Source organism: Protobothrops mucrosquamatus, unplaced genomic scaffold, assembly GCF_001527695.2.
Source record: "Protobothrops mucrosquamatus isolate PMUCROS unplaced genomic scaffold, P.Mucros_1.0 scaffold6094, whole genome shotgun sequence".
NCBI lineage: Eukaryota > Metazoa > Chordata > Lepidosauria > Squamata > Viperidae > Protobothrops > Protobothrops mucrosquamatus.
Window position 1 is genome coordinate 11,543 of NW_015391932.1, and position 11,857 is coordinate 23,399.

Genomic DNA, 11,857 nt, shown 5'->3' on the forward strand with positions numbered 1-11,857 from the left:
AGAAGGAGAAGGAGAAGAAGAAGAAGAAGAAGAAGAAGAAGAAGAAGAAGAAGAAGAAGAAGAAGAAGAAGAAGAAGAAGAAGAAGAAGAAGAAGAAGAGGAGGAGGAGGAGGAGGAGGAGGAGGAGGAGGAGGAGGAGGAGGAGGAGGAGTTACGGCGAGGCCCCCCAAGGGGCCCTATTAGGGCTCCTCCGTCTGATTGTTCCTTTGAGGGAGCAGAGAGCCATGAAAGGGCTGCTTCTGAAGACTGAAAAAGAGAGAGATTCCGAAGGGAGAAAGGCCCATTATCCCCGTCTAATGTGAGTACGTTGTAAAGAATGACAGAACTGGAATCACAATATAATAGGCTGACATTCTACCAATTTGAGAAACGGGGGCAGGTGTCAGTCTGAAAAGGAAGCAGAGCTCATTGTGAGCACATCAAGGGAAAGCGAAAGATTTAGACTAATATTAAGACATGGGGAGCATCAGCCAGCTTGCTCAGGGGGCCCACAGTTGACACGGGAGGGCGGGAGTGAGCGAAGGTGGCAAATTGGCCTTGCGGGGGGGGGGGACTCTGATCAGCAAGAAGTTCAGAGACTCGGCTGCTAAGAAAAACAGCTGGGGAGTGGAAAGGCAGATGTGGAAAGCACAGCTGGAGAGTGGGAGAAACTCCTGGGCTACAGGCTATTGCTGGCAACAGGTCAAGGTGGCAAGCATCTGGTTCCACCAACACTGAGAGTTACCCTTCCTCAGTAGTGCCTGGTAGCGCAGTTCCCCCTCAGAAATTTGGCCGGGACCCCATCGAGGAGAGTCGCAAGCGATAAAGAAAATGGCTGGCCAGGGTCTTTCCTGGGTGGGTGCCAGAACTGGAGGGTTGCCTGGTATTTTAACCATTCCACCAGTCCCCCACCAGACCTCCGTGGCAGAGCTGTTTGGCAGGGAGGGTCTGGCTTGGAAGAGGGGAGGGGGATCATCCGGTCAGCATCTCTCCCCTATCGCCTCTCGTTCTGAGCTTTAGCTCTTCTGAGAGGCCCCCCTCCCGTCTCTGGGGATGGTTCTCCGGCTCCTCTTCCTGCGCGGGTCTCTTCCTGTCAGAGCGCTCTGCCTCTGGGCTTCCTGGCCAAGATTTCTCTCGCTTTTCCTCCCGATGGAAATCACTGCCTCCTTCGCTTTGCTCATGTGGCAAGATTTCCCTTTGTGTCTCTTTAGAGTTGGAACCGTTGGATTGAAGCTCTTCCCGTGAACCAGCCTCTGCTCTTCGGTTGGTTCTCCTCTAGATGCCACAGATTCAAGGGCAATGAACCTTCCCCAGGTGCCAGTTGCTTCTCTCCTTTGGCCGATTCCTGGGTTATGTCCAGGATAGCAGCACCCTTTGCTCTTTCTTCCACTTTCTGACAGATGAAGTTGTTCATCCAGTAAGGACCAGAATGAGTTGGGCTTCTGACTCTCAGCAGATGCCAGAATAATTGCCCCCCCCCTTATCACTCTTGCACGCCTCTCTGATAGCCTCTCTGCTCATCTGATGCAGAAAGACCTGGCCTGTATCTTCTGCCTGCCCAGATGGTCCATAGCAAACCTCCTTCGGCCGGATCCCGTATAAGTTTTCTTTCTCCTCTTTTACTCCTGCCCAAAGGCTTTCAACAAGGTCTGTGCTCTGATTCCCGAACGTCAGTGCAATGTCAGAGGCCATTTCTATGGGGCCCCACTCTTGTGGAAAACGAAAGGACTTTTACGAATTCCAGAGGGTTTTAGCAGAGAGATTTATTGCGCAGGTTCAGAAGCAATAGAGACAAGCAATTCTGAACCCTGAGGGCGGGGTTCAAACTTCAGTTTTATACTTTCCTTTTCTCAGGAACAAAGGAATACACATTGAAATACATATTGTAATACATTAGGTTCGTTTCTCACGGGTATACAATGGAGGGTTTGCTACATACATTGTATCCATGTGCAATGCGCATTAGGTTAGTCACATATTACTGACACAGAATTTTCCTGACACTCCAGAATGATTATGCATTATTCCTGACACATCATTATTCTAGTAATTATGCAGACAAATCATTATTTTAGTAATTGTTCATTATTCCACATTACCACAGAGTTTGAAAATCAGCCCAAAGGCTGGCCTGCTGGGGTTGGGGCAGGGCTGCGGAGATGTGTGCCGGGGCCCCAGTCCTAAAACCCGTCTCATTTGGGGAATTTTGTGCGCCATCAGGTCGGTGTGTGGACTCCCAGTAAAAACTGCCTCCAGAATATCAGGGAACAATCATGCTAAACCCCAGACTGCGGGAGACATTGTAGTTGTCTGGGTCTGACAGGGAAGATGAGGGAGTCAGCAAAGATTTCCCCAGGTCTCCAGTGTAGATAACAATCCAGTTGGCCTGCGGGGTGTGATTGTGCGCCAACATCGATTATCTGCTTCAGAGAAGCCTCCCTCCTGTCCTCCTCGGCTGGGATTAATGTCGGCAGGAGGGCCTGAATTCTTCACAAGGGATTAAGGGGGCTGGAAGACCTTCCAGAATCTTCCCATCACAGCCATTCCTCTCCCAGGTCTGCAGCAGTGAAACTAAATGGCGGACAGGAGGGGGGTCTCTCTTCCATTTTGCTAGCACACACACACATACAAACACCCCAGAGCTCGGGTGGGGAGGTGGATGTCCTTCCCCCAAATGTATTTATTTAAACAGTCTGCATGGCCAACTCCCTCATCCAGGATCAGCCCAGAGGTGAGGGCTGCTCTTGGGTAGCCAGGCTGGCGGGGACACGTCCTGGGGGCTGGGGAGTCCCTGTTGAAAAGGAGAGGGTTGGGTTATGCAGTCACATACAGGCAGTCCTCGACTTGCAACAGTTTGTTTAGTGACCATTAAAAGTTACAACAGCACTGAAAAAAGTGACTTACGACCATTTTTCACACTTACGACCTTTGCAGCATCCTCATGGTCACGTGATCAAAATTCAGATGCTTGCCAGCTGGCTCATATTTATGACGGTTGCAGTGTCCCGGGGGTCGTGCGATCCCCTTTTGTGACCTTCTGAGAAGCAAAGCCAATGGGGAACCTAGGTTCGTTTAACAACCGGGTTACTAACCTATCAACTGCAGTGATTCACTTAACAACTGAGGCAAGGAAAGTGGTAAAAAGAGGCAAAGCTCACTTAACAGATGTCTCGCTGAACAACAGAAATTTTGGACTCAGTTGTGGTCGTAAGTCGACTACCTGTGCTGAAGCAATTGGGGAAATCTTCGAGCCGCCCTTCAAGCAGACTAAAACCGCTTCATTCCTGTCAGAATCATTCCTGTCAGAAACGGTGGCAGTCTGGCGGCCTTGTGAGTCTGTGGGCTCAGGTTGCTCCCCCCTCCCCATCTTTTAAATATGTTTTAAGCATAAAATGGCCGAATTGGGGCCACAAGTGCCAGGTGGCCAGGAGGAGCAGGGCCGGAAGGCCGAATGGAAAGAATGTTCCAGAAAAGCCACAGGAGTCCGGGGGGGGGCAGAGGCCCACCTGGGCCAGGGTCTTGGAGGAGCCGGACGGGGCCTCCTGAGCTGCAGGGCTGGCAGGGGGAAGGCAGGGCAGGGCTGGTGGGCAGCATGGGGGAGGCGGCCCTTGTTTGGGCACCGCTCTGATTGACAAGGCTCAGCACATTGTGCATGACCCACTTTCTGACTTTCTTCCTCGTGTTATTTGGGTTGCTTGGCAACAGGCAGCGCCTTCATTAAAAAGCCAGTGAGGGCCGCCGCTGAGACATGGCCTCCCTGCTGCGTGGCCACAAAGCAGCCGACTTCCACCTGGCCTCTCCGCCTCTCACTTTGGAAGCAGCCAGCCTCCCTCAGCCCCAGGGAGGCACGGAGAGTGTCTCCCACACAGGAAGCACCAGGCTGTGGCTTTCTCTCCAGGTGGATCCCAGGAAGCAGCCACACAAGGGCAGAGCTCTCCCAGGGGCTCATTTTTTATTTGGACTAACGCCCAGCCATGGGGTTTTCTCTTCCACCTTCTCCAAGTTTCTGCTAAGGTTTAGCCACCAGGTTTAGGTCCAGGATGGTGCAGAGGGAGAAATGTTGGTTTACGGCTGGGAGGCCTTCAGCCCCTGAAGCTCCATGAGTGACGTCAGCCCAACTGCCCCCCCCCCAGGTTTGATGAGAAAGAGTTGCCCAAGGACCTTGGGACCCTACAGAGGTGAGGTAACCGAAAATAAGAAAAGAACAGAGTTGGAAGGGACCTTGTAGGTTATCTAGTCCAACTCCCTGCTCAAGCAGGAGACTCTATCCCATTTCTGACAGATGGCAGTCCAGTCTCCTCTTGAAAGCTTCCAGTGATGAAGCTCCCACAACTTCTGAAGGCAACTTCTGTTCCACTGGTTGATTGTTCTCACTGTCAGAAAGTTTTTACTTCTAGGTTCAATCTCCTTGATCAGTTTCCACCCATTGTTCCTTGTCTGGCCTTCGAGTGCATTGGAAAATAAGTTGACCCCTTGTTCTTTGTGGCAGCCCCTCAAATACTGGAAGACTGCTATCATGTCACACCTGGTAGTCCTTTTCTTCACTAGACTATCCATGCCCAGTTCTTGCAACCATTCTTCATAGGTTTCAGCCTTCAAGCCCCCAATCATCTTTGTTGCTCTTCTCTGCACTCTTTCTAGATCCAGAGTCTCAACATTTTTCTTTTTTTAATTTTTTTATTGATTTTTTTAATACAATTCAAAAGTACTTATTCAACAAACATGTTGTCTGAGTTTATCATTCACTAATACAAATTGAATTCCTAATCCCTTATTCTTTTCTCCAGCCGTTGATAAAATACGTGCCAAGTTTGAAAGTATTCTGTTTCTTCTTTTTCTTTCAACCTCAAAGTAAGTCTGCCCATTTCCGCACAATCTAGTATTTTTTTTAATTATTTCTTCCTCTGGTGGTATTTCTTCATTTTTCCAATATTGTGCGAAAATGATTCTCTACCACATGTAAAATCAAGTATATACTTTGTTTGTCAAGCTTTCCTGGCATTATACCTAATCTAAAAAGTTCAGGTTTAAAATCTACATGCTTTCCCAACATCTTTTCTAGCCAAGTATGTATTTTTGTCCAATATCTCTTTGCTTTAACACATGTCCACCCTACATGATAATAGGCACCTGACTTGTGATTACATTTCCAACATCTATCTGACATATTTTTAAACATTTTTGCTAATCTTGCTGGTGGCAAGTGCTGTCTGTAAAACATTTTATATACGTTTTCTTTGTAAGAGGTTGACATTGTCAATTTATAATTTCTTTGCCACAAGTTTTGCCATTTCTCTATATCTATATTGTATCCAAAATTCTTTGCCCATGTTATCATTGTTTCTTTTACTTCTTCATTTTCCATTTTCAAATTCAATTAAAAGTTATACATTTTTTAATTAGTTTCTCATCAGAGGTTAATAATATCTGATCAAACAAGGTGTCAACGCTGCTAACATTGGATGTTCCCACTTTGATAACTGATGCAAATGCAGCCATTTTCTCTATTCCTTTAACATGCTTTTTCTTACTTTTAGAAATCAGGTGCAGGGGGGGGTGAGTTGGATGTAAACTCAGCTAGCCATAATAATAACGCTGCTGTGGGAACCCAAGGATAAGCTGATAATGTTTTGGTGGGCTGTGGAGCTAAGGAGAAGGCCCGCACTTTAAGCTAATTGGGGAATGTGATTTATGATAATTTATTGGGGGTGGGAATTGCACTTTGTTACTTTGTATCAGGGGGAAGGGAATTTAGTTTTTGGGTTCAGCTATGTAGTGCCGATACTTTGTTTCCCGAATAAAAAATTCTTTAAGGAAAACAATGCCTCGAAGTTCTTTTGAAGGGTTTCATCTATCGGAACCATGACACAAGGTCCGCTCTTTATAAAATCCATGCAGTTTAACATCTTTGTCATATCTCACTTGCATTTGTAAATATTGAATTGAAAATGTTACAAGAAGCTAAGGGAAATGGAGGTTTTTGCTTGCCAGAATGGGTTTTATATTATCAAGCAATCAGTATTAACATGGGTAAAAGAATGAATAACTCTTAGAAATAAAAGATTGTGGTACTTGGAGGGACATGACTTACAACTCGGTTGGCACGCTTTTTGATGGTATGGGAAAAATAAAATTCATAAACATTTTCAAAACCACTATATTAGAAATGCATTATTACTAACATGGGAAAAAAATAAAATGTAAAATATACTTGAAAATTCCAGGATGGCTCTCAACAGTGGAAGCATTTGTACATCCACATTTAGTCAGTCTTGAGAAAATGTGGACATATAAAGATATTCTAAACTCTGAAGGGAATTTAAAATCTAAACTAGAGATGGAAAATCAGGATATTGATCTATCTTGGTGGGCATATCAACATTTTTCCCCCTATCGTGGCAATCAAAACTGGATGCAGTATTCCAGGTGTGGCCTTACTACGACTTTATAGAGCTGTATTAGTATCTCACGTGATCCTGATTTAGTCCCTCTGTTAATGCATCCTAGGATGGCATTGACTTTTCTGCCAGCTGCCGTATACTGCTGGCTCATATTTAAGTGATTGTACATTAGGACTCCAAGGTCCCTCTCACAATTACTGCCATTGAGCCAAGTTTCACCTAATCTGTACTTGTACTTTTGGTTTTTCTCGCCTAAGTGTAAGACTCTACTTTTCTCTATGTTGAATTGTGAAGTCTTACACTTTGGAAAACTTCGCCCTTCCCAGTTGGTAGCTGTTATTCCCCACTGCTTGGGGCCCTCCAAGCACAGCCCGGGGCCTTTGCAACCTGCCCCCCTCCCACTCTCAGCTGCCTTGCCCAAAAAGTGGGGTTCCAAGACCCGAGAAGAGGCAGCCCGCTGAGCCTGGAGGGGCCTGGATTGCTTGGGGGCTGTGCTGGGGGGGGGGTGTACGTTGCCTCCCTGCCTGTGGCTGCCTTGGGACCTGGGCAGAAAAGAGCACAGACTTTGCTCTCTCCCACCCCCACCCCTTTGGCCTTTGCAGCGAGTGCCATAACTCCTCTGACCGGATCAAAGTGCGGGTCTGGGATGAAGACGATGACATCAAGTCCCGGGTCAAGCAGCGGCTCAAGCGGGAGTCAGATGACTTTTTGGGGCAGACCATCATTGAAGTCCGGACACTGAGCGGAGAGATGGACGTCTGGTACAACCTGGGTGAGTCCCTCCTGTCCGCAGGAGTTTCGGGGAGGGGGTGGGAGTCGAAAGCTTGGCAGAAGAGGACTGTGGGAATCCCGTGGGATGGTGGGGTCTGGGGAGGGCAGAGGTGCTTCCAGGGAGGCAGCCTGGAGGAAATTGGTGTGGCCTAGCCAACAAAAGTATGTATAGTCAAGGCCATGGTTTTCCCAGTTGCAATGTATGGCTGTGAAAGTTGGACCATAAGAAAGGCTGAGCGCCAAAGAATGGAGGCCTTTGAACTCTAGTGCTGGAGAAGACTCCTGCGAGTGCCCTGGACTGCAAGGCGATCAAACCGGTCAGTCCTAGAGGAGATCAACTCTGATTGCTCTTTAGAAGGCCAGATCCTGAAGTTGAAACTCAAGTACTTTGGCCACCTAATGAGAAGGAAGGACTCACTGGAGAAGAGCCTAATGCTGGGAAAGATGGAGGGCAATAGAAGAAGGGGACGACAGAGAATGAGGTGGCTGGAGGGAATCACTGAAGCAGTAGGCGTGAGCTTAAATGGACTTCAGAAGATGGTAGAGGACAGGAAGGCCTGGAGGAACATTGTCCATGGGGTCGCGATGGGTCAGACACGACTTCGCAACTAACAACAACAACAACAAGCTGAGAAGGACAGAAGGGGAGTTTGGGGCGTCGAAGGAGGTAGAGTCCAGTGCTGGTAGGGTGAAGTTGCCCACCCTCCGCACAACTCGACAAAAAAAAACAACTCCTGTCCCAGACCTGGGAGGGGGGGAAACCTGCTGGCAGGAGTCAGAAAAGCAGCTTGGCTGGGCTGAGGCAGCAGAATGTTTTCAAGGAGAAGAAAGGGGAGGGTCTCATTCAGAAAAGAAAAGTGAATACTACTCGGGCCTCAGAGAATGTGGCCCCAGAAAGGCCCCCTTGCAAACCAGATCTGTAGCCAAAGTAAGGGGGTGGAGGAAAGAGACTGGCAAGCTTGGAATCCCTGTCCTTTTCAAAACCCTTTCGGGCCTCAGTGCCATCTGCTTATCACTGCTCAGGAGCCCTCCAGAAGCACTTCGGTTGAGGGTCTTAATGAAAAAAAATGTGTGCTGGGAAACCTGCCTTGGAAAATGAGGAGCGAGTTTAACATTTTGGGCAGAGCTGCTGAATTCCAGCCACGGAAGTGCCTCTCTCCAACTCGGTGTCCTTCAGACAGGCCAGCAGCTCTGCCTCATCCGGAGACCCCCTGCTTGGGAAATGGGAGTGGAGCGCTCCCCCTTTTCTTTTGGAGAGGAAAGAGGGCCTGCAGCCTCCTTCAGACCGCTGTTGTGGTGGCCCATCCAGGCCCCTCTCCTGGCCTCCTTGGGGTCTCTGGGTGGGAAGAGGTGGGGTCTATCAGCAGGTGCAGATGGACCAGGGGGTCTGCCATGCACAGCTGGAGGACTGAGGTGGTGGTGGTGGAGCTGCCACTTCTGTGGACCCCACTCAAGCCTCATAGCAACGAGGCCACAGTGGCACAACACCCCTTCTGGCCGCATCTTCCTGCCCCTCTTTTGCCACTGGGCAGCCTGGAGCCCATGTGCCACTGGCTGCCAACAGGTCTGCAGAGCCAGCCTGGTCCCTTGAAAGAGGGAGAGAGTGGCTGCGTGGGCAGCCGGTCTGCCTTCCATCACTCTTGGCTGCTGGAGACCCCCGGCTGGCAGGGAGGGATGAGAACGTAGGGCTCTTTCTTCCAGAAAAAAGGACGGATAAATCTGCCGTCTCAGGCGCCATTCGACTGCAGATCAGCGTGGAGATCAAAGGCGAAGAGAAGGTGGCTCCTTATCACGTCCAGTACACCTGCCTTCACGAGGTAGGCACGGCGGCCGGCTGAGCTCTGCTCCCCAAGAGGAGGCCCACACAGCGAACCCCCTTTGCTGAAGATGCTCCCTCCACTTTAGAGAATTCGGGGGCCCTGGCTTCGTCCCCCTTGGCTCATTGCAACTTCAGTGAGGGAAGAGTTGGCTGAGCAGCCTGGGAGGTTCTCTTAATGCGAACTCCACTCTGGTGGGTTTGACCCTTCAACCAGTCGTGGCTTATCCTTCCCAGAAAAAAAGCCACGGAGGCTGGCCAGTTTTAAAGTACAGAGACGCCGCTTTAGAGCAGGGGTGTCAAACTCAATTTCATTGAGGGCCGCATCAACATTGCTGTTGCCCTGGGGGGGGTGTGGCCAGGGTGGGTGCAGCCTACTGGGTGGGCATGGATGGAGTGGGTGTGGCTTACTGGGTGGGTGTGGCCAAATCTACATTGTTCACATCAAGGGTGCCTGTGGGGGCCTGGGCAGGAGTGGGACAGATCTGAGGGTCTCTGGCAGAAGGGGGTGTGACCGGGGCAAGCGCCGAGGCATGGTCCATTTCTTCATTCCTCACAAAGGGTGACACCTCCCCAGCATGCACCCAGGGGGCGGGGGCGACGCGGCAGGGGCTGGTTCCTCGCTGTTTCCAGACGGCCTTGTGGAGCTAAGACTGAATGCGTTTCAGCATAAATGGCCACCACAAAATTGTACATTGGCTCCCGGCCGGCCTGGGCCAGGGCCAAGGCAGCGGGGGCCGTTCCCTCACTGTTTCCAGGATGGCTTCGAGGGCCACATGAAACCACTTTGCGGGCCGCATCCGGCCCCCAGGCCTTGTGTTTGCTTTAGAGCTTTACAGAAGTAGCCTCACACCCGTGGTAAGCAATAAGGAAGGGGAGGTTCTGGCGGAGAAAGGAGAGTCAGAGATATTCTGAAGGTACTGATGAAAGAGAGTATCTGCAGCTCAGGGTTGAAATGAGGGGTCCTTGGTGGTCTCTGAGCTTGGTGGTTTTCTAGCAGGCGTTTCATGACCCAAACCACGGTAGGTAACATCATCAGTGCTAGTCATCACCATCCTCAGACTAGCACTGATGATGTTACCTAGTTTGGCTAATGAGAAGCCCCAGGCTCAGAGACCACCAAGGACCCCTCATGTTCTGAAGTTCAGAGAGAAAGCTGGGCAGCGTCCAGCGGAGGCCAGTTTTGTGTATTGAAAGAAAGTCTGGCTGAAAGCTCTCCATTGTCATCCTTGCCCCCTCCCCCCATGCATCTGTTTAATAGCCAGAGCTCAGCAGCAGATGAAACCCACCCTGGAGCCAGACCAGCTAGGAGTTCATAGAGGTTCCAGTCAGCAGGGGTGTCATGGGGACACCCAAAAAGTAGGGGGTTAGTCAATGGCTGGCAAAGCCACACGAGGGGCTCTAGTGACAACCTAGACTCAGAAAAAAAGCTGAGAACCGCAGAGGGGTAGAGAGCAGGACCCACACCTGGGCTGGGCTGAGGGAAGGGAGGGTCTCCAGGTATTCCTTCCAGCACCTGAATCTGGGTTTGGGTCTGCTACCCCCCCCCGCCTCGGGTAGGTCCTTTCCTGAAACCCTCTTGGGGGCGGCTGCGGGTTTCCCTTCCAGAACCTCTTCCACCACCTGACGGACGTCCAAGGAAACGGGGTGGTGAAGGTCCCCGATGCCAAAGGGGACGACGCCTGGAAGGTTTACTTTGAGGAGACCGGCCAGGAGATTGTGGACGAGTTCGCCATGCGCTACGGGATCGAGTCCATCTACCAAGCCATGACGTGAGTCCCCGGTTACACCCAGCCCTCTCCTCTCCTCTTAGACCCAGATATGCCCCCTGTGCCAAGCGGCTTTGCCAGCCTCCGGGGGACGGGCTCAGCGTTGGTGCAGCCAAGCCAGTCCGGGGCGGGTCGAGATCCCCAAACGCTGGGGAGAGTTGTCAAAGGTTCTTGAGCTCTGATGATGAAGGGCCCGGCTCCAGACGACCCTTCCTCGGGGGTGGGGGCCCCAAAGCTGAACGAGATGAACCGGGGGGGAGGAGACTCTGCGCTGCTGTTGGGTGCCAGGAGCAGGTGGCAGGATTCCCACTCAGCTGCCTGGTGGGGTCTGCAGAGCCCCTTAATTCCTTGGGCTCCTCCTGCCATCCCCAAGAAGGAAGCAGCCTCCACGTTTGGGGGTTCTCCCTTCTTGGCTCCCCAGAAAGGAAGGGCCAAGAGAAGAAAGCCAGAACCCCCAACCTGGGTTCGCTAGCATTTGGGCTGGGGGAGGAGGGGGGTTTGGTGGAAGTCAGCACAAAACAAGGTGAACCAGGGAAGGTGGTGCTTGGAAAAGAATCCTCGCCTTGCAAGATCGATCAGGAGGGAGCTTGTCCTCCGCAACAGAGCTGGCCCTTCCAGGCGAGCGAGGGCAGGACTGAGAATAGGGGCTCTCTTGGGCCACTCTGGGGTCCCCGTCCTGGGGAGGGAGGTGCTGAGCCATCTCTGCTTTTGCCTGGGCCCCTGGCAAGAGAAGGCTTTGCTCTGAGGCTCTGGGCATGGTCTCCCCACCATTGGGAACACCTGGAAGGTGCCGCTTTTGCACAATGTCCAAGAGGGGGTAGAATTGGAGCAGGGGGTGGGCTTTGCTGGGGGAGGGGTCTCACTCCAGAGCTTGCTTTCACCATTGTCAGCAGCAGCAGCAGCAGAAGCTGTCAAGAGTTGACGCCTGCAGGTGTCAGATGGCCTTGGTGCTCGCTGAGTTTGGGGCGGCCTCTAATGGCTCTGTGGGTCGGGGAGGGGAGGAGGAGTTAGCTATGGACAGAGAGATCCGGGAGCCGTTCGAGGAAGGGCCCGGCGTTCCTGCTTCCTGGCCCCGGGGCTTCCTCTGCCTGACCGTTACCTCCCCCATTACCTCTGCTCCT

At 51.2% G+C, this 11,857-nt stretch overlaps 1 protein-coding gene across 1 annotated transcript in view; it reads left to right on the forward strand.

Annotated features, from left to right (window-relative positions):
• Positions 1-10,743, forward strand: part of LOC107300086 (protein unc-13 homolog B-like) — a gene marked incomplete at its 5' end in the record, with an annotated part of 21,371 nt that extends 10,628 nt beyond the window's left edge. The window contains 3 exons of the mRNA XM_015829429.1: positions 6,983-7,152; positions 8,853-8,968; positions 10,576-10,743. Of these exons, the coding sequence (XP_015684915.1) occupies positions 6,983-7,152; positions 8,853-8,968; positions 10,576-10,743 (454 nt within the window). The remainder of the gene's footprint in view (positions 1-6,982; positions 7,153-8,852; positions 8,969-10,575) is intronic.
• Positions 10,744-11,857: the final 1,114 nt, after the last annotated feature.